Here is a 21951-nt window from a genome sequence, read left to right as displayed (position 1 = left end):
TTTTACTCAACGAGGACTTAGATATTACGCGATGAACATGTACATAGTGAGCATGATCATGACCCATGACTTATCGCATAGAATTAATCACACAATACAAAAAAATAAGGTGAACATCTTATGCGCGATGAACCTACTTCGTGACGTATTGCAATCACATTATACAAAGGCAAAACAACTAAGTCCCAAAAAAACACCAACCAAGTTTGTGTGTCAACCATGATTCTCATTGAAGGCTTTAGGTTTCAAGATCGGTGCTTGCGTTGTTAAATTCACTTGTATCTTCATCTCGACCATCTCAACCTTAATTGTCTTTATAGTCACTTAAAAGTCATTTGAAACTTTAACATTGTCTTCTGGGAACAATCAAGTTCTTCCACACACTCTTCTATATGTGCGACAGAGCTCATAGAGTCACCTCCCCGCTCAAAACTACCCTCTTGAGCAACTTTATGTTCTAGCGAATCAACCCTCAACGTTAATTCATTTATTGGCAGTTCATCTATTTGGGCATTTAGTGTGTCTAATCCTTCAAACTTTTCATCCAACCCATCCAACCGAGTTTGAAGAAATCACAGTTTGTCTAGCAATTCTCTTATATTCAAGAATTGGTCTTCGATCTTGGTTAGGCACTCAAACTGCAACTTTGACGGCTATTTCAATGCCAACATGGTTATGTCTTATTTAGCCATGGAGCCAACAAAGCTTTGATACCACTTGTCACAATTGCAACCTTTCAAATGCGTGACAAGCGATTGTGGGACACTTGCTCTAATTAACCCAACGAGCAAATTAGTCGTGTGAAATTTGAAAGTCGAAAACAATCTCACTATATGATGTAACATTCCTTCACATTTAAGAGAATTGATTTATAAAACATAAGAGAGAGAAAAAGTTTTAAAAACATTATTAAATAAAACAAAAAAAACCGATAATTGCAAGACAATTTGGCTTGCAAAGCAGTCAATAAGGCTTAGTCGGAAAATTGACTAGTGAATTTTATGTATAGTACATTTTAAAGAAATAATTTCAATTGTGATGGACGCTTATGCAATATAGCGAACAGTCGCGTGAAATCAAAACAACATAGTAATGAAAGCAACATGCAAAGCAAAAACATACTCTGTCAGGACAAGCATGGTCAAGACACTAGACACTTCCCTTAAGGTGAATGTTGTCGTCCAAAGGAGCGGTCATCGACTTCATACTTCAATAATCTAGACCTCGTAGACACATCCTCTATCTATAGGTGGCTAGACCTCATAGACACATACTCTATCTATAGGTGGATGTGTTATATTTGTAACCTACAGAATTTCCATCTTTACTACTTTTTCCAAGTTTCTTTATGTTTGACTTCAACTGCTGATCGCATGTGATTACAAAGCCTAGCCACAATAGTGGTTATCGGAGTATTTTTAATATTCATCTTTTGCTTTAAACATTTTCTAAATAAGGGCAAGAACATGCTTTTGCAAATTATCATGTTTTCAAGATATTTGATGATCTGACTCTTATTGTTTTCCATTGCATTCTATAGATCCCCAACTAAAAGCTGCTTTGGCATTCAATAAATTAATTTAATAATGTTTTTTTCTTCTTTCCCTAGTCTTATTTATTAGCAGACTTTGTTTTTTTCAGGAAAAATAAAAGAAAAATTAAAAGTCAATTGGTGGGTTAATGAAATTGCACAAAAAAAAAAAAAAAAAAAACAAAGAAAACAAAACAAAATAGCCAAAAGTTGAAAATTCTATAGTCAACATCAGCTTTGCAAGAGTTGGTTCTTGCTTTCTGATAAGCTTAGCCCTTTATAAACGTCAAGCATTGGAAATGTCTTGTTCAAACGCTTGGAAGAATCTCCAGAAATAACTCCCAATCTGTACAGACTGTTGGCTAACTCCATAGCCTCTGCTCGCCAACCGGCATAAGCGATCCCCTCGATTAACAAGACGTAACTAGTTTCATTCGGTAGGCAACCTTTTTCAACCATTGTTATTAGCAACTCAATGCCTTCAAAAACCCTGTGTGCTTTACACATTCCCAGAAGCACAATGTTGAAGCTGATCACTGTCGGCTGGAACCTGGTAGCTTCCATGTCTACCAACAATCCAATAGCCTCATCAACCAACCCGTCCCGACACAAGCATGAGATCAGAGAATTGTATGTTATCTCATCGGGATCAATTCCTTTTCTTATCATTTCTGATATCATCTCCAGAGCCTTGATCTTGTTCCCACAGCTCCAAAGTGCACTGAACATTGTGTTGTAGGCCCTCACAGTTGGAGGGCAACCCACTTCATCCAGCTTCTCAAAGACGTCTAAAGCAAGATCAGCACAACCAAATTTACAAAGTGTAGCCAAAATTGTATTGTAGTTTACAATATCGGGCAAACAACCATCAGAAACCATTTTTTCCAAATACTCAATTGCTAAATCCAATCTCCCTTCTTTGCAGAAGGCGGAAATCAGTGGATCATAGCTATATGAATCTGGTGTTAACCCTTTCTCCTTCATCACCTCCAACACATTCACGGCTTCCCTTACTCTCCCTTCGCGACAAAACGAACTAATTAAAATGCTGTGAGTAACGACATTCGGCTCACAGCCACTTAGGACCATGTCTTTCATAAGCCTCTCCCCATCTTCCCACCGGCTTTTGTTTAGAAAAGAACGCAGCAGAATATTGTATGATACCACATCTGGATTACACCCTCTAGCTGATAAATGTCGAACAAAATCCAAGGCTCGATCCTCCATTCCTTCCTTGCAAATACCTCGAATGATGGCATTGTATGTATACAAGTCAGGACGGAGGCCCCTCGACACCAACTCATCAAACAGCTCAAGAGCTTCATTGATTCTACCTTCAAGAATGGTTGCTTCTATAAGAATTGTGTAAGTAATCACAGATGGCTTACACCCATCCTTCAAAAGCTCATCCATAACTTCAAAAGCAAGCTCAAGCTTCCCCCTACTACACAAACTCCCAATCATTATATTGTAAGTAACGACATCAGGAGAAAAACCCCTGCTGCGCATTCTATCAAACACCTGGTTTGCAGAATCAATTTGGTTGGCTTTACTAAACCCACTGATCATAGCATTGTAAGAATAAACATCAGGGTCACCATAGGTTTCCAAAATCTCCATAACTCTCATAGCTTTCTTTAAATTCCTCGAATTAAAAAACCCTTTAATGAGTTTAGTACAGAGCACAACATCAGGTTTGAAGCCTTTACTCACCACGCTTTCGAGAAAATAGAGGGACTCGTTGTGCTTCCCAGCTCTGCAGGATCTGTTGAGGAGTTTCATCAAATGAGCATCTCTGTTATCGAGATTGGGGAAATGGGGTTGTCTAAATTCAGCAGAAGAAGTGACATTTCTGAGATGGGTTTTGTTTGAAAATCTGCAAGCGGGGATGGAATCTGAACGTGATTGGGGAATTGTTGGCTTCGCTAATGGATTGGTGAAATGGAGGCTCTGAGGGAGAAATTCCGATGAAAACATGCTCGTTGATGACGCTTGCTATGCCATTAGGTGGTGTTGGAGATGGAGCATCGTCCTTTGTTTAAACTTTGAACAGAATTTGCAAACGAGTTTCGCTCCTTTTGTCTATCTAGTGCTGAGAGAAACGAGCAACAAAAGATTGAAAGGATTCAATTGTAAAAGCATTAGCCCTTTGGATAAGAAATCCACGAGGTATGTCCGCACTTGGACACCTCATAGATAATCCAATACCTTTTCTCTCTTAAGAAGAACCGAGAGATATCGCGTTAAATTATCAAAATAATACCTATCGTTAATAGAAAGCTTTAATAGAAAATCTAAACTAAATTGTTTTTTAATCTATTATATTTTATTTATGTGAATTACTATAGAATTCTCCCAAGTTTTTCTCACTAAATTTCAACCATAAATTAAACAAAAAAAAAAAAAAGTAGGCTTGATTATAATTAAATAAAAGAAAATCTTAACATGCATATAAATAAACATAACACAATTGTATTTTAAATATTCGTAGTTCGTATAAATTTGAGGGTATAGTTCTTAAAATTTATATAAATTGAAGACCCAATTATTAATTCTGAAAGGTTAGGATACGGGTGGAGGTAGCGACTGAAGAGTTGGGTGTTCTTTGCAAGGTTTTATTTTCCTGATCCCTATCTCACGTTAACCCACCTCTCTCTCTCCTGCTCGCCGCTGCTAAGTCTTGGCCTTCCCACGAACTCATCTGACTCTCTTCCAAACACTTCTATCTGTTGCCGAGATCGTGCTGCGCCCATTCATTTTTTAGATTCCCGAGGTTTTGATTTTTTCTTTGTTTTCTTGGTTTATGTTAGTCTATTCTGGAGACATTACCCAAACACATGGAATGTTTTCAGATAATCCTTACAAATTCAGGGTTCCAAATGGAAAGTAGAACATATAATATGTAGCCTTTAAGAAGGCAATGGCTTTAACATATTAACTGTTTTGCTAACTCATAATTTGCTAATTGTTTGCAAATGTTATGAAGGTTTTACTGAAGTAGTATTTTGAAGAAACGATTTGAAGTCTGACCTGAGAAGGTTTAAGTTTGGAGAAGAGTGAGGTGTTCGTAACTAGTACCAGTGCAATTTTCCCTGAAAAAGTCTTTTTGTGGCTGGGTTTTTTCATGGCAACCAACTCCTATAAAAGATCACATGAATAGACGTGGGCTGTTGTCTTGTCAAACATGGGGGACATCTCATGTGCTAACAAGAGAATGCTTTTCTGATGATTCTACCATTGCACAAGAAGTTGTGTGTCGTCTTCTTCCGGTTTTCCTGTTTACAGGTTTCTTCTAATTCAGCTTCTAGATGTAATTTTCTTCCATTTTTTCTCTCTAGAAGATGGTTGACTCAAAGCCAAAGAGTCCCATCTTCATTTTTGCTTCAAACCAGACCGTTTCCTGATTATTCTCCTAAGAAGCCTACAATTAGAGATACTGAACTTATCCATGATATCACTGCTGTAATTAAGTTGCGCCGTTCTGAGCCCCTTCATCGCATTCTAAAGGCTCATGAATCCAACTTTAGGTATGATCATCTGATTTGGGTACTGATGAACATTAAGAATGACTACAATCTGGTTTTGGCTTTCTTTGATTGGGCACGAGTTCGTAGAGAACCATCACTTGAAGCCCGTTGCATTATTATTCACATTGCTGTGGTGTCAAATGATCTTAGGCTGGCTCATGAGCTGGTTCATGATTATTTCTTGAACTCAAAGCTGGAGATTGGCGTTAAAATGACTCAATTTACCCACCGGCTGATATACACGTATAAGTACTGGGGACCAAACCCCATTGCATTTGATATATTTTTTCAAGTCCTAGTGGAAATTGGTCATTTAAGTGAAGCAAGAAAACTATTGGACAAATTGTTGAGCTACGGACTAGTTGTCACTGTTGATTCTTGTAATGCTTTTCTTAGTCGCATTGCTAACAATTCTGAAGGAATAGAGATGGCAATAAAGGTTTTTTGTGAATATGGTATTAGTTGGAATACTACGTCTTATAACATCATTATTTATTCTTTATGTCGATTGGGAAAAGTAAAAGAAGCCCATCGGTTACTCATGCAGATGGATTTTAGAAGTTCTACACCTGATGTTGTTAGTTATAGTACTGTGATTGATGGATATTGTCATTTGGGAGAATTGAAGAAGGCATTGAAGCTTATGGATGACATGCAAATAAAAGGACTTAAACCAAACCGTTATACCTACAATAGCATAATATTACTTTTGTGTAAAATTGGTAAGTCATTTGAAGCAGAAAAGGTATTGAGAGAGATGATGTCTCAAAAGATTATTCCTGATAATGTTGTCTACACCACTCTCATACACGGTTTCTTCAAATTAGGACATGTTCGAACTGCAAACAAATGGTTTGACGAAATGCTGTCTAAGAAGATCAGTCCTGATTATATAACCTATACAACTCTTATCCAGGGATTTGGTCAAGGTGGAAAGGTGATAGAACCACAAAATCTTTTCCATGAAATGATTAGCCGAGGCTTAAAGCCTGATGAAGTTACATATACAACACTAATCGATGTTTACTGCAAAGCAGGTGAGATGGTGAATGCATTTTCTCTTCACAATGAGATGGTTCAAATGGGAATGACTCCAAACATTGTTACTTACGGTGCCCTGATTGATGGCCTTTGTAAACATGGAGAACTAGATACAGCAAATGAACTTTTGGATGAGATGCGGAAAAAGGGACTTCAACTGAATGTTTGCATTTATAACTCAATGGTAAATGGTATTTGCAAAGCAGGCAATATTGAACAAGCAATAAAATTGATGAAAGAGATGGAGGTAGCTGGGATTGATCCTGATGCTATCACTTATACCACGGTCATCGATGCTTATTGTAGATTAGGAGATATTGATAAGGCTCATAAACTTCTTCAGGAGATGCTGGATAGAGGGCTTCAACCAACAGTTGTTACATTTAATGTTTTAATGAATGGGTTTTGTATGTTGGGAATGCTTGAAGATGGCGATAGACTCTTGGGATGGATGCTAGAGAAGGGCATCGTGCCTGATGCAATAACATACAATACTCTTATGAAGCAGCATTGCATTAGAAATAGTATGAATACTACAACTAAGATTTACAAGAGGATGCGTAATCAAGGAGTGGCGCCGGATAGTAACACCTACAATATTTTAATAAAAGGGCATTGTAAGGCACGGAATCTGAAAGAGGCATGGTTTTTATATAAAGAAATGATTGAAAAAGGATATGTTCCCACTGTTACTTCATATAATGCACTTATAAAGAGGTTTTATAAGAAAAAGAAAATTTTGGAAGCAAGGGAACTTTTTGAAGAGATGAGAGGACATGGGTTGGTTGCTGATGGAGAAATATACAATTTCTTTGTTGACATGTGCTATGAAGAAGGAGATGTGGAGATAACTCTTAATCTCTGTGATGAAGCAATCGAGAAATGTCTTCTAAATGAGAGATAAAATGAAACAGCCGGAGTCGTTTTATATTTTTCTGTATAATGATCCAAACATATGCAAGGAGCGGACTTGCCGGAGAAAATTTGCATTCCCGTCTGTTTTCAGGTACAAGTCATGTCAACAAAATGCACCTCACACTCCTAGCACATGCTCAACTTGTTTTGCTGGCAATATTTCTATAGAAGCAAGAGCTTGGATTATGCCTAATCTCTCATAGAGAAGGATGGATTATTCAAGCTTTCAGAAGACGAAGTTGATACTATATGCACTTTGACTGGAGGTAGTAACTTCGTTACAAAGTTTAGAATTAAATTCATGGCTTCACTATGCTACTTAAGACCAAATGCATGATACCAGTCTTTGACTCTCCTATGGAATCTTGCTGGAAATATAAATGTATTCAGGTCCAGACGTGAAAAACCTTCTGAAAGATGCTTGAACGGGCTCTAAAACAAGGCACAAACATTACATTCCTTAAAAAGGAGGATATGCGGTCTGTAACCCTTTAGTTTGGATTATAATAGTAAAGTATACTATATTTCCTTTCTCAGGGTAATAATCCTTCGTTTCTTTCATGCTTATATTTTTTTTATAGGATTTTGGCGCAATGCCATAGGCTAATAGCTCAGGACCTCTGCTTATTTGAACCTAACGTGGCACACAATGATGAATGGAACATGTAACTTTGAATCGCAGAAGGTGAGCTGGCTGGCTGAAGCTTGGACTAATCTGTACTTGTAGATAGCACAGGATTTAAACCAACTACCATTGCCATTGTCACTGTTTCCAAGAAGATTTTTGGTTGGCCTTTTTATAGAGGTGCATTTTTTCACTAAATCCATGAATTTTGTTGTTAGTGGTTTCTTTTTTCATCTATTTTTTTCTATCATGCATTCGAAGATATCTTCAAGTAATGAAAATAAAACTACTGTACGACTTATGTGCCAACTTCTCGTTATTATTATTATTATTTTAACTGATTGATGATGTGATTTTAAGATTTTAATAACATGAATTTGTGTACTCATTTTATCTAAACCTACACCTAAACCTATCTAATTTGTGTATTGATAGCAGCAGGTTGGTCAAGTTATGGAATTCAAGTTCAGCCCACATGGGTTACATTTGAGGCCAGTGCTCATTACTCATTTACTCCCAAATTTTTAGCTCTCCCCCTCAAAAATCCATTTCACACCTCTTTTCATCTCCCTCTCATGAAGTTAGAACTTTATAAAAATAACACAATCAACGTTGATTCAAATATATAAAAGATAGTGAAAATATTCACATTAAACTTACGGATTTTTAGTTATTTCTTTTCCGATTTTAAATTATCTTATTCATTTAGAAGCAAGACACTAATTGCAACCATCAACAAACTAGATGAAAATTTAGGGGCAGTTTAAATATGCTTTATGCAACTATCTCTAAATTTTTTATAGCTATTTTGCTATATTTATAAATATTAAATTGATTATTTTTACTATATATATATATTAAGTAATATTCTTTATTTTTATATATATTAATTTATTAGTTTACATGTTTAAATAAGTAATATTTTTTTAATTAAATTTAATGATTCTGTTTTATAAATGTAACAAAATATTTAATTGTATAGAACATTTTCAAACCCAACAATCAACTCATGTCCAATTTTGTAATTAAAACTATTTTTATTATTATCCAAGTTATAAATTTATCTCAGTCTATAACGGATAGATAAAGTTGAAGATGAAAAAGATGATTTGTAACAATTGGAACCACAAATTTAAACACCCGAAACACAATTGTTGATGAAGGTTTGAATGTTTTTCAAACATATGTCTATCACTACCTATTTAGGATAAATAGTGACCTATCTTTGTCTAGGATAGACGGGTGTTAGTTCTTTATTTCTGTCTATATGGAATAAAAAATGATAGACCTTCGTCACTTTCTTATCCCAAACTACTATACAAGTTTTAAAAAATTATTTCTTTCCATTATATGCTTGCAGACAGAGAAAGTTGAAATTCAAGAAGATGAAAAAGCAGAAATAGAAGAGAAACAAGAGGAAGAAGCTGGAATACAAGAAGATAAAATTTTATATTGCCTATTTGAGATAGAAAACGATAGATCATTGTCTATCTAACATAGAACAAAATAAATCAGAATATTTCATTCATAAACTGTAATGTCAATCCATTTGTATATACATGTATTACAATACAAAAAGAATGATTACATCTTTTGATTAATTGTTCCAACTTAACTTTGCAAGTCGTACTATTGTGACCTTTACGATTACAATTAAAATATCTAGATGAACTTTTAAATTTGTCACACCCTAAATCGAATACAACCAAAACATCAAAGTAATGGGAATATGATGCAATTAAGTTACAACCTTGAAATTTTCTTATCGACTAATTAATTCAACCTCAATTCCTTTTAAGCTACCAAGAGAAAACATAAACGCAACAAAAGTTGTACTGAATGGCAAACACATTCAAAGTCATTCTTAATGCGAAAAACTTAACGTGATCAATTCAACAAAAAACTTACACTTTATTAATAATAGGCGTTTAGATGAACATAACTTGCAACATTTTGACCTAAAGTTACATTAAATAAACTCTTAAACTTTTAGTACCTTTCTCATCTCGTTAGAAATCTTTCAACCTTTTTTTCTACTTGGCCTAAACATCTGATCCTATAAGATAGATTTATGAAAACGTTAGTCGAAAGACTCAGTGAGGTTTTATAAAAACCTTTCACAATACTTTTTCATAATTATTTCGCAAAAATAATATCAAACCATTTAAACACACCAACAAATCATTTCATTTCGCATAAACCTTTCTTTATGCTTAACAAATCATTTAACAACCATTTTAGTTCGCCAAGGATCCCGAATCACTCTCTATGCTAGGTCACATAATTTCATGTTTGGACTATTGAATTATCAACATCCGAGAGTGTTCTGATTCGTCCTTGTTGCTCAGGCCGTTAAGCATTATACGCTCCTTTCAATGCATAAGCCAACTTCATCACCACGTAGTTCTGTACACTCATGGTTTAGAGCTTCATCAAATGGATGTGAAAACAACATTTCCAAATGAGAATTTAGATGAAGAAGTGTTCATGGATCAACCATAAGGTTTTATGGTTAAAGGAAAGGAACATATGGTTTGTAAATTAAAGAGGTCAATATATGAACTTAAACAAGCTTTCAAACAATGGTATCTTAAGTTTAATGATACCATCACATCTTTTGGGTTTGAAGAAAATATCGTTGATCGATGTATATACCTAAACATCAATGGGAGTAATTTTATAATTCTTGTTCTATATGTTGATGACATCTTGTTTCCTACAAATGACTTTGGGTTGTTATGTCAAACCAAAGAATTTCTCTCTCAAAACTTTGAAATGAAAGATATGAGTGAGACATCTTATGTGATTGGAATTGAAATATTTTCTAACTGAATACATGGATTGTTAGGATTGTCTCAAAAAGCATATAGTTTTAGAGAAATTTAATATGGACAAATGCTCTTCAAGTGTAGTTCCAATTCAAAAGGGAGATAAGTTTAGTCTCATGCAATATCTAAAAATGAATTGGAACGAAATCGAATGGAAACCATTCCTTGTGCATCTATTGTTGGAAGCTTATTGTATGCACAGACTTGCACTAGACTAGACATCAGTTTTGGTGTGGGTATGCTAGGTAGGTATCAAAGTAATCCAGGAATGGATCATTGGAAAGCTACAAAGAAAGTTTTAAGGTATCTGGAAGGAACAAATAATTATACGCTTACTTAGAAGAGATTTGATAATCTTGAGATGATTGGATATTCAGATTCAGATTTTACCAATGTGTGGATACATGAAAATCCACTTTTTGCTATTTGTTCCTATTAGCTGAAGGACCAATTTCATGAAAAAGTACAAAGCAGTCTATTATCACTACATCCACTATGGAGGCTGAGTTTGTAGCATGCTTTGAGGCTACAATTTATTGTTTATGGTTGCAAAACTTTATCTAGAACTTGAAATTGTCGACAGTATTGCCAAGCCGCTAAGAGTTTATTGTGATAATTCTGCAGCAGTTTTCTTCTAAAAAATGAGAAGTATTCTAAAGGTGCTAAACATATGGAATTAAAATGCTTTGCAGTTAAAGAAGAAGTTCAAAAATAAAGGGTGTCAATCGAACACATTAGCACTAAACTTATGATTACGAATCCACTGACTAAAGGATTGCCACCAAAGACGTTCAATGATCATGTAGAACGTATGGGCATCAGTAGATACCATTATTGAAATCAAGATTATGTTATTTGACACTTTGAGCTCATTTATTTATTGTTTATGATTTTATCTCATGGTTATGTTCTTAATTATGATTAGTATATACATAAATGAATTATGTTAAACAAGACCTCGTTTTTTATAAAGACGCTTAATTAGTATGTTACGTTTTTCATTATTCATATATATTATGCGTGAGTCTCACGTATTCTTCTTTTTTTTTTTTTTCAATATTTATATATATAGAAATAATAATAAAAAATAGAGGGTGTAGGACTCACATGCACACTTCTTCACCAAAAAATATCTATTTTTGTCAATAATTCTGTTTTTTCTTTTCTTTTTACAAAAATATAAAATTTCATCATAAATAATGTTTTATCGTAGACACTTTGTGACACAAAAGATATTCACCAACAATGTTTTAGCGACGTTTTATGCAACATTACTGTTAATATATTTGCAACAAATATGTGGCTATTAATGGCCGTTTTTAATTACATCACTAAAACAATCAAAACAATTTTTATTGTAGTCACCCTACGCTCCATCCATCCACTAGTTACAAGAATTTACAACCCAACTATTGTGGCAAATCATACCATTACCAAAAACATAGCAATAGACTTGTTATCTAAGAGACAAAACCACTCCGCATTCGTTCTTTTTCTTATGAAAATGGTGTTATCTAAGAACACGGGCGCTATAGACTATATCTAATCAGCTCATGGTTAACACATTCATCAAAAATCAACACGACTTCATTCCTTTTAGTGTCAAGAATTACTTAACAGTTAACAAATGCGTTTAAGGCTTATGCAAGCGCCAAATGACTAATTCTTATCATATGAATGCCAGTTCCATGCGAGTAACTTCAAAACGAGCTTTTTATAGAAACACAAAAAGGGTATTTTCTGTAGAAGGAAGTAAGATTCAATGATTCAACTTTGAAGAACTTAAACCATACTGTACAACTTCCCCAAGGAACTATTGCCTAAATCTCAAGTAGCAGTTGATGAGGTATAAATTTTCCCCTTGGAAAAAAAAGAAAAGAAAAAAAACTTGCTTCTAATCTTCTTGCTTACCTAAAACCTTCCATTCTATTAACTTCTGACGTAACTCATCAGCCTGTTCCTTTAAACCGGCAGATGCTATGCTGTTAATTATAGTAGAATAAATTGTCTCATTGGATTTACATGGACTTGATAACATCATTTCCAGAACTTGTATTGCAAGATCCACCTTCTTATTTAAGCATAGTTCATGAACTAGAATTCTGTAAAAGCTACTATTCACTTCGTATCCTCCCTTGAGAATTCCCTTCAATGTCTCCACAGCTTCTACAAATTTGTTTGATCTACAAAATCCCCAAATTATAGAGCGATGGGTGGTATCATCTGGTATGATCCCATTTTCCATCATTTGACTGTATAAACTCATTGCTTTATCCATGTAGCCCTTTCTAGATAACCCATCAAGCACAGTATTGTAAGAAATTAAGCCAGGAGAGCAGGCCGTGTCGGTTAAAAGATGAAGTAATTGAAAAGCCTCATCTACCATACCTTCCTTACAAAGAGCACCAAGAAGAGTGTTGTACGTTATAATGTCAGGCAAACAATTGTAGGAAAACATTTGATTGAGAAAGTTTATGGCACTATCTAAGAGTCCATTTTTACATAGACCATTAATCAAGACGTTGCACGTCACAACTGTTGGAGGCTGCAAACTAATGCTCATGATTTTTAAGATTTCATCAACTTCATCCCAATGCCCACGCCTTGAAAGTGAATGGAGAAGGGTGTTGTAAGTCACAGCATCGGGTACCATTCCATGGAAAAGAAGGTTATCAATAACTAAAGCTGCATCTTCAAATTTTCCCTGTTTGCAGGTTAAGTTGATCAAGGAATTGTAAGTGACAAGATCAGGATAACAACCCTCATTAGCCATTTCTTCCAATACTTCAAGAGCACAAACTGTTCCACGGTGCTTCCAGACTAGCTCAATGAGGATTGTGTAAGTAATTAAATAAGGAGGAGTTCCTTTTCTGAGCTGTTCCTTCCAAAATTCAACAGCTTGATCAAAGCATCCATTGTCAAACATGTGGCGGATTACTGCATTATACGTAATCACATCTGGGGGGCAGCCACTCAAACTCATGTCGTTCAAGAGCTCAATGGCAGATTCCAAATGTCCTTGCTTGCATAAACATCCAATCACCATGTTGTACGTAATAATATCTGGAACACCACCAGACATCACCATGATTTTCAGGACTTGTACAGCTTTATCCATTCGGTCAGTGTTTACGAACCCACGAATCATGTTTATGCAACATTCAAAATCTGGAATCTGGTTTCGACTAGCCATAATATCAACTACCCTAGATGCTTCCATCAACTTCCCCTTGTAGCAGAATTTTTGTAGAATCACATTGTTGGTTTCTTCATCATTTCCAACAAAGGGCCCATCCAGATACAACGATGAACAATTATGAGAACCGAACCTCTTTTTAGTCAGTTTCTCAGAAAAATTCCTTTCAACCTTTATCTCGTGGCCATTCAACGCCAATTCATCTTCGTAAGTATCATCAACTCTATCAATACATACACTCCTCTGCAATCCTTTAAAATGTAAAACCCGTTGTTTTCTTCCTAAACCAAGAGTTGTACTCCAATGACAGCTATATGAACCATTAAAACTAGTCTTGCACAAACCATATAAGTGTAAAGAAGATGGTTTTTCTTTTTCCAGCAAGCATTGGCCAATACCAGTACTAGCATACTCTTGTTTGGAACATTCATGCAGACCGTTAACTGTTACCATATAATTCTGAACGGTCAATATATACGCCATAACAACCTCAAATAGCAAAGGGGGGTGCTTCAAAGCTCTTAAGGGGATGATATAATCAGTATCCAGTAACTAGGTGCTTCATTTCAACTGAAACTAACCAATGAATAACTGGTACTTTATAGAAATAACTCACTAACTCTGACCCAAAAGTGAATTTGATACTTCCTTCTGCACATAAGCAGATTAAAGAAGATTTTCAGAACCCAAGAAATCAAAAAGATGAAAAGAATATCATTAACAAAGAATCAAAAAGTCATGGGCAAGATAATGGGTAATCCAACAACAACAGTATTCCCACAAAACTCAAGTAGGGAAGAACAATTATTGATGATAATAAAGATAACAGATATCCAAAGGGGAGGAAAACTTCCTGAAACTTAAAATTTGGAGAGAGAGATGAGAAGAAGAAGACAATAAAATGAAGGGAAATAATAAGAAGAAGTTGAAGATTGAAGAAACATACTGAGTGGTTTGATGGATGGAGCGGAGAGAGCGAGGAAGAGAAGGTTGCTTTTCTTAATTCCCGCTGCTGATAAGTTTGACGACGGACATAACTAGGGCTTTACATCCTTTTCTTACATTAAACCCTTTGTAAGGAATAAAGCGTTAAAATAAAACCCAAATTGTTTTAAATAGCTCCCACCACCACTTCTATAAATCACATTCTAAAAACCATTCGTGATAGTTCCTATCACTAATAGATATAGATGTCATCACTTGATATTAGTTACAATTACCTATAGTTGCTATCGTTGATAAATTTTCTATTTACTATAATTGAATAGAAAATTTTGAGACCAATCACAAATTGTCACATCATTTATTAAATTAATGATGAAAAGTGAAAATAATTGAATTTGAAACTAATTAAAAATTGATATGTATTCTAAATTCAAATTGAAAACATAAATTGATCATTTCTATAATGCCACATGTTTTTATCATAACCGTTGAATCAAATTAATTATTTTGGTTTATTTAATTATTATTTACTTGAACTAAGTTGAACTCGAAAATAAACTTAATTGAACCCAAATGGTAAATATGACACAAATTCATGTGGTTGAGTCCATGGATCAACCATACTTAAGTCCATAAAGTCTACTAGAGAACTCTATAAATAGAGGAGTTCTCCTCATTAGTAAGTGTTAGAATTTTTTACTCTATAAAATCTAGATAGAATTCTCTCAAGAGCTAAAAGACTTCCTAACTTCTGAAGTCGACCATCATCGAAGATTGAAGCTTCTTTGAAGATATAAGTTTTCTTCCAAGACTTCAACTTCTCTTGAAGATTGAAGCTTCTTTGAAGATACAAAGCTTTCTTCCAAGATTCTAACTTCAAGAACATCATGTGCTCCACTTACTCAAATCAAGCGTAAGCATCCAATTAAGAGAAAATTAGATGATCACATTCTAGAGATCAAACCGCATCGCATCAAATCAACAAAATACAACATCAACTCAAGTTCAACACCATGAATCAAATTGCTTCGGAAATCTCGTGCGAACAACCACCATTACAAGTGTTTCTTTCCAGTTTTCTCAAATTGAAAGCTGTCAATAATAGCATTTGATAACTACTATAAGTTGCTATTACCAAGAGATGTTATCAATGATAGAATTTTTTTAGAAATATACTATCAATATAAGTTGTTATATATCATTATCAACGGTTATCAATGATAGTTTCCATCAAGGATCGACTTGACATTTTAATTTTTTTTGCCTGCTAATTGGTTAATATTTGCTATTTCTATAGATGTTTTATCAGTGTACTATATTTTTAGTTAAATTCATAAATTGTGCTCTTTGCTATAATTTTCCTCGTAAATATAGTAAAATTTTAGGGATTTTTTAAAAAATATAACAAACCGACAAAATATTTATACTATATAGAACAATTTTAAAAATGGAAAAAATTCACAGACCCAAAATAGATAATACAAAAAATATCTCAATCAACACGTGATTGATCGACCATATGTGCACCTATAATTCTTCTTCTAAACGATCATGATACACGATTATGTAGAAAATGATACATTTTCCTGTAGGTAGTATCAACATTGATCACACACGCACGTGTAATTCTTCTTCAAAATGATCATGATACGCGATCACAGTGGTGGATCCTTAAATTTTATATAGAGGGATACCAGACACTATAGTAAACACACTAAAAATTATTTTAAAAAATATCTAGATATTTCGTTGATACTCCAATAATATTCACTACATTTATTTGTAATGTAAATGTAATTTTAAAAATTTCATCAAAAACAAAAGAAAAAAAAATACAGTTTTCATGTAATATTGTTGAGAGAATGGAAGCTTAGATCATCGACTTTGTTGCATTTTTTTTCTAAATATTTGGGGAAAGAAAATTATTGATGTCTGGAATAAAATGTATTTTGTAACAATTTAGAAAGAAATTTGATATTTGGAGATAGAAAATTATTGATTTTTGAAATAAAAACTATTTTAAAAAATAGTTGCAAAATGCAATATTTGAACCATTAACTTGGTAATTATGGAGTAGGAGCATGATCGATACACAAAAATCAGACGTTATTTAAAATAAGACATAATTTAATATACATTGTAATATAATACTTCAAAATTAATATTAAAATACAAAAACTTATAATGTGAGAGGGCATGTGTCCCGCTAACCCCTTAATAAATCTACCATGCATGATCATGTAGGAAATGATATACGATCAAGTAATTTTTTTAATGATGAGAAAAATGCTTCATGTAATTTTTCTTCTAAATGGTCACGATAGACGAGCGTATAGGAAATGATACATGATTCTGTAGAAAATTATACATGATCGTGTAGTTCTATTTGACGATGAAAAAAATATTTTGTGTAATTCTTCTTCTAAACGATCATGATATGCGATCGTATAGAAAATGATACATGATCGTGTAGTATTTTTTTAATGATGGGAAAAAGAAAGAATGATGATGAAAGAAAGAAAGAGAAGATGCATAAAAATAGAAGAAAGAAATTCTGGAAGAGGATTTGAATATTATGGTTATTTAGAGTAGTATATGCAAACATGGTATATTATTGTACATTGATATGATTATCCTACCATTACGGTAGTCATAGATTCATTCTTGTGATGATTTTGATGCTTGTAATTAGAACGTTATGGAGTGTCATTATGCTTTGAAGTGTTAAGTTTCGTTTATTGAGTTCAATCATATTGAATTTGTTGCTTTAGATGAAGACATGCCCCCTTTCCTCATTTTGGAGTTTGTTATTGCTTTCGCTTTAGACATGCCCCCTCCCCCTGTTTTAGAATGTTTGAGTTTTATCCATGTAAGTAATGTCATATTTAAAGTGTTTAAGTTTCGTTTTTTGCTTACATGATTATTATGTTATGTTACACATTTTAGATTTGACGCATAAATGGTCTTCTATACAATATTTTGATGTTGACTTTGGATGAATATGAAAAGAGTTTTTTATTTGTATCTTATAATTTTATTAGGAAAACATCATTTCATGATTCCAAAACTTGTAGGAATTTTTTGTTATCCACAATACGTTTGCACAAATGTAACTTCTTGACGTAACTTCATAGTTATAACTTTGAAACTAACTTTCGACATCCATTTACTTCATGTGACTTCATACTATTAACTTAGGTTGACATTGCTTGAACTATTTATGAAATTATTGAAGTTTCTTGACATATATTTCTTGTGATAAAGTTGGTGTTATTGCATCTTTCCTAGTGATATTTCTTAATATTATTATATTTCACTAATTCTTTTAGCAAGGTTGTTTTCATTTTAGTGACGTTTTTTGTGTGCCACTAAAAACACAATTTCTTGTAGGGTTACTATTTTGGTTAAAACTTCCTCTTAGTAACATAGGGAAAAACTTGTAGAAACATAATGTAATAAAACTTGTTAAAAAGAACTCATGAGTTTAAAAGCGAATAGGGATATTAATACTAAAAGAGAAGCAACATCTCAACAGAATTGAAGATCCAAACAAAAGATTGGTGATAACTTGTAGAAATATAAGTTATTATAACTTTTTATGTAGAACAATGAAGTAGTATTGCTATATAAAAATGGTGGTAAGTCATGTGAAAATATGAACTATGCGATTTATGAGCTGTAAGAGAATGAAACACCTGTTTGTCACATGTTTTTCTTATCTTAATGTAGGATTTTTGCAAAAAGAAGATAGAAGCAAAATGAAAATAAGTTGTCATAGGCAATTCATGCTTGCATATCAACCAACCAAAAGATACCAGGTGATACAAATTGCTACAAGACAAACAAATTGCTAGAAGGTACCACACAACATTTAAAATGATGTAAATCGGTAGTTAGAAGATTTTTTTTGCGATATTAGAGGCATGTGCAATCGCCCCAAGCAAACGCCTATATACTACAAAAAATTCTAGATCTCCTGATGCCGATTTACATAGTTAGGAGAGACGCGCCAAAAGATAAGGCATCTACCATTGCATAAACTGGAGTAGGGAGAGATGTGAGAGAACTCCACATTACTTAATGCATCGGGACATAGAGGGGAACTGTCGACACATTACTTAATGTGTGTCCGGATATAAAGGGGATTTGTCAACGTAATTTTGAGCGACGTTAGGAGTTATCCTTTAAAATTTCAAGACTGTCAATTCTCTCTCCCTTCTTTCTTTTTTTCTCTTTTTTCTTCCCGACATCTATCTCCTTTCTTTTTTCTTTTCTTTTCTTCTCTAATTCCTTCTCTTTCTCTTTCTCCTCCCTTCTCTTTTCTTCTCTCTCCCTTCTCCTTCTCCTTTCCTTTCCCCTTTTTACCCTTTTTTTTATGTCTTTCTTCACATATCTAATAAGAAGGAAAGTAGAGACACACCGTGCTACCATTAGGGTTTAGGATTTGACATCAAGGATGTCGTAGTTGCCGTTGATTTTGGAAAACTGCGTGTGATGGTTAACCAAGTGAATAGATTTATTTGTTTGTTTATTTTCCATTTAGCTCTGTAGATTTTGTCTTTATTTTATGATTTTATGATGAATCTAAGTTTTTGTTCCAATTAATCAAATGTTGTATCTTTGATTTTTTCTGTTATGCTTAGCTTACATGGTAAAAATGGTAAGACTTACACTTTGAAAAAAATGTTTGTAAAGCTAGAGTTTAGTTTTTGCATTTTTGACTTTGAATGAATTTAAAAGTAATACTAATTTCAAAATACTGTTTTTTGGGAAAGCTCTCCGTGGATACATAATACATTCCATTTAGTAATGGAAGGTATTTTTTTTAAAAAAAACTATAGTAACTCTTAATGGACAAGATTAAACGTTGGGAGATCCTACACACATCTTCCGACGCCGTAATCTTGTGCGTTGGGAGATCCACTCTTGACACATTTTGTCCAACTTTGATCTCGCTGCACGTTTATGCGTCAGAATATCCTTTCTCGGCGCTTTTTCTTTTATCTCTCAACGATTTTGTGCATTGAGCGATACCCTTTTCTTTGAGTATAGATAGATAGTTCATTTTTCATTTTTGTGGGTGTGTGATATATTCTGGGCCATTGTGAAAGAATCTGTATTGTCATCCCTAACCTTCATTCTCTTTATCTTTAGGTCAGCGTTTAAATTAAGAGTTGTTGTCACACTTTGCCCCGCATCTGTCCAAAAAAATTGCAAAGTGGTTAAGACGAGACGCGAGGATGGTCAGCTTAGATCCTTAAGCTTAGCTTAAATAAGGCCGATGATTGGACACTTAAGCTTAAACTCACCCTTAAGATAGGATGGACCTCCGACTCGCTATTTGTTGTCATGCTCCCATCCATTTCACATTTTTCTCGAGAATTCTGATGGCTTGAGCCCGAACTAGATCCTTACACTCCGAAGATTACTCAGACCCATCAAGAACTTTATTTTAAGTTAATTCAGATGTCTCTACTTCTGATTGCGCTCGATATCTTTACGATGATCTGTATTTCGAAACTATGTAAAAAGATTCTGAAGCTCCCTGATATTTTGGACCCTCAAATTGGTTCTACCAAATTGGAGAAATGTTTTCTTTTAAGGACAAGGGTTTTATGCCAATCAAAGCAAGGTTTAAAGTCATTCAATCTAACCCATGGATTTCCTTTTTTGGTCTTACAGAGTAAACACACTTTAACGTTGCAACGTTTCCAGGGAAGTCAAGGAGAAACGATGGGAGGGAGCGCATATAATAAACCCTAAACCATATGAATAAGAAAAGAAATTTTTCTTTAAAACTTATAAGCTAAAAGGTGAAAAGCAATTGATCTTCTACCATTGTGATCTCGATAGTTATCTTGCGATAGAAATTGTGTTTCCTACTTAATAAGATTGTGGTATTCATAATTTAGTTACATAAACAACTGATTGTGTTAGATTTCTACAAGTTACTAGTATTGTTTTTATTTGTTATCTTCTCTCCAATTAAGTGATGGAGATTATTTTTGTGATATTCATACTTATGTGTTTAATGATGTGCTAATATATGTGGTGCCATAATTAAGTCTCTGGGCTACCTGTAATTGATGTTGATAACCTATTTTTTATTGACCATCTTGTTGCAATTTTATATATTTCAACAACATAGGTAAATTGTCATCTTAATTGTTTTTTTTTAAGTTGTTCTTGTTGTATGATTTAATTTTTCTCTTATGTCAATCCTATGGATAGGACCTTAGAAAAGGGGTAGAGCATGCTCAAGGTAGTGGCTATGAGGTTATGGCTTCTTCTTTTGATTTTCTCATATATTTCATGAAGTCTTTTAACTTACTTCAGAAGTTGCTTGCTTTGTTTGGGCTTATTTCAATGTAACATCATAACATTCTTAAACTTCATCCATTCCTTTTGGAAACTTATCATGAAAATGTAATGGAGCTCACAGAATTGCATAGGTTTTACTTCACATTAATGTTCATTAAAAAATTTGTAATTTATTTCGGTTTCAATTAGTTAAATGATATAAGTAAATGATTTAAAGCCTTTGATGAGAAAAGAAATAATATAATACCGAATTGTCAAATTCTGAAATTGAATTGCATACAAACTTAATGGGATATTTGGTGGACCAAATTTGTTAGTCTTTTATTTTAATTGATGTGCTCCCAATTTGACATTTGATTGACAAGTTTGATGGGCTGATTATCGTGAGCACTTTAGAACTTGATTTAGCGATTTTCAATGGCTGATTTTTTGGGTATTGCGATGTGGTTGCAGGTGGTTGGAGCAAGAGTCGTGCATGTGTGTGATGTGAGGCTGTGAGCATCATCTATACGTTCCTTTGCCTGTTGAATATCAAGCTTCAGATGTACAAATAGTGGTAAATGAAAATCTAGTTAATTTTCTTCTTAAATCTTTGTACATTAACTTGAGATGAGATTTAAACATTTTTCTCCTTTGACATTATCATGTATTGATAAGCCAAATTTAACTATGTTATGCTTACATCAGTTTCTACATAGGTAAGCAGTTAGGAGATAGTAAATCTTCTTAATTTATTGATTGTTTAATAATGTTTGATTGCATACTTTTTATATGAATGACCTTAAGATCATTTGAAATTGGATTTTTGAAGAGGTCTCGTCATAATGCTCCTTGTATTTCCTTAGATATGCATACGTAAGAAGGAAGACGTATACAGTGGTTAAAGTTGTCTAGTGTTAAATATAAAAACAGTTCATATTTCTTTCACATGTAGCAGTAAAAGTTAGTTGATTTTTTTTTTTTTAATCTTTCCCTTGTCATTGAACTTTCAAGAATATGTTTACAAACAGACCATTTACCTT

The 21951-nt window shown here is 33.7% G+C and overlaps 3 protein-coding genes and 1 long non-coding RNA gene across 8 annotated transcripts; 2 read left to right on the top strand and 2 right to left on the bottom strand.

The window, feature by feature from the left end:
- Positions 1-1539: 1539 nt before the first annotated feature.
- Positions 1540-3782, bottom strand: LOC101207911 (pentatricopeptide repeat-containing protein At3g04760, chloroplastic). Its single transcript, XM_004142542.3, has one exon. The coding sequence runs from the start codon at positions 3506-3508 to the stop codon at positions 1763-1765; it is 1746 nt and encodes a 581-aa protein (XP_004142590.1). The 5' UTR covers positions 3509-3782; the 3' UTR covers positions 1540-1762.
- Positions 3783-4041: 259 nt separating this feature from the next.
- On the top strand, positions 4042-9217 carry LOC101208153 (pentatricopeptide repeat-containing protein At1g05670, mitochondrial). 5 transcript variants are annotated; one of them, XM_031883991.1, is made up of 4 exons: positions 4042-7280; positions 7405-7493; positions 7596-7819; positions 9000-9217. In XM_031883991.1, exon 1 carries the CDS (start codon positions 4757-4759, stop codon positions 7001-7003), a length of 2247 nt encoding a protein of 748 aa, XP_031739851.1. In that variant the 5' UTR covers positions 4042-4756; the 3' UTR covers positions 7004-7280; positions 7405-7493; positions 7596-7819; positions 9000-9217. The 5 variants fall into 5 exon arrangements, with proteins under 5 accessions (XP_031739851.1, XP_031739848.1, XP_031739833.1 ...); XM_031883988.1 differs by lacking the exon at positions 9000-9217 and adding an exon at positions 8081-8298; XM_031883973.1 differs by lacking the exon at positions 9000-9217 and adding an exon at positions 8078-8298.
- A 2939-nt stretch (positions 9218-12156) lies between these two features.
- On the bottom strand, positions 12157-14760 carry LOC101208397 (pentatricopeptide repeat-containing protein At1g08610). Its single transcript, XM_004142544.3, has 2 exons — positions 14610-14760; positions 12157-14314 (listed from the first exon to the last, which is right to left on the bottom strand). The coding sequence occupies exon 2, from the start codon at positions 14144-14146 to the stop codon at positions 12362-12364; it is 1785 nt and encodes a 594-aa protein (XP_004142592.1). The 5' UTR covers positions 14147-14314; positions 14610-14760; the 3' UTR covers positions 12157-12361.
- A 4145-nt stretch (positions 14761-18905) lies between these two features.
- Positions 18906-21571, top strand: LOC116401740. Its single transcript, XR_004214080.1, has 2 exons — positions 18906-20421; positions 21383-21571. It is a non-coding gene; the product is annotated as an uncharacterized LOC116401740 (long non-coding RNA).
- Positions 21572-21951: the final 380 nt, after the last annotated feature.

Source organism: Cucumis sativus, chromosome 1 (assembly GCF_000004075.3).
Source record: "Cucumis sativus cultivar 9930 chromosome 1, Cucumber_9930_V3, whole genome shotgun sequence".
Taxonomy (NCBI): domain Eukaryota; kingdom Viridiplantae; phylum Streptophyta; class Magnoliopsida; order Cucurbitales; family Cucurbitaceae; genus Cucumis; species Cucumis sativus.
Note: the sequence above shows the minus strand (reverse complement) of the source record. Positions and strands in the feature narration are given on the sequence as shown.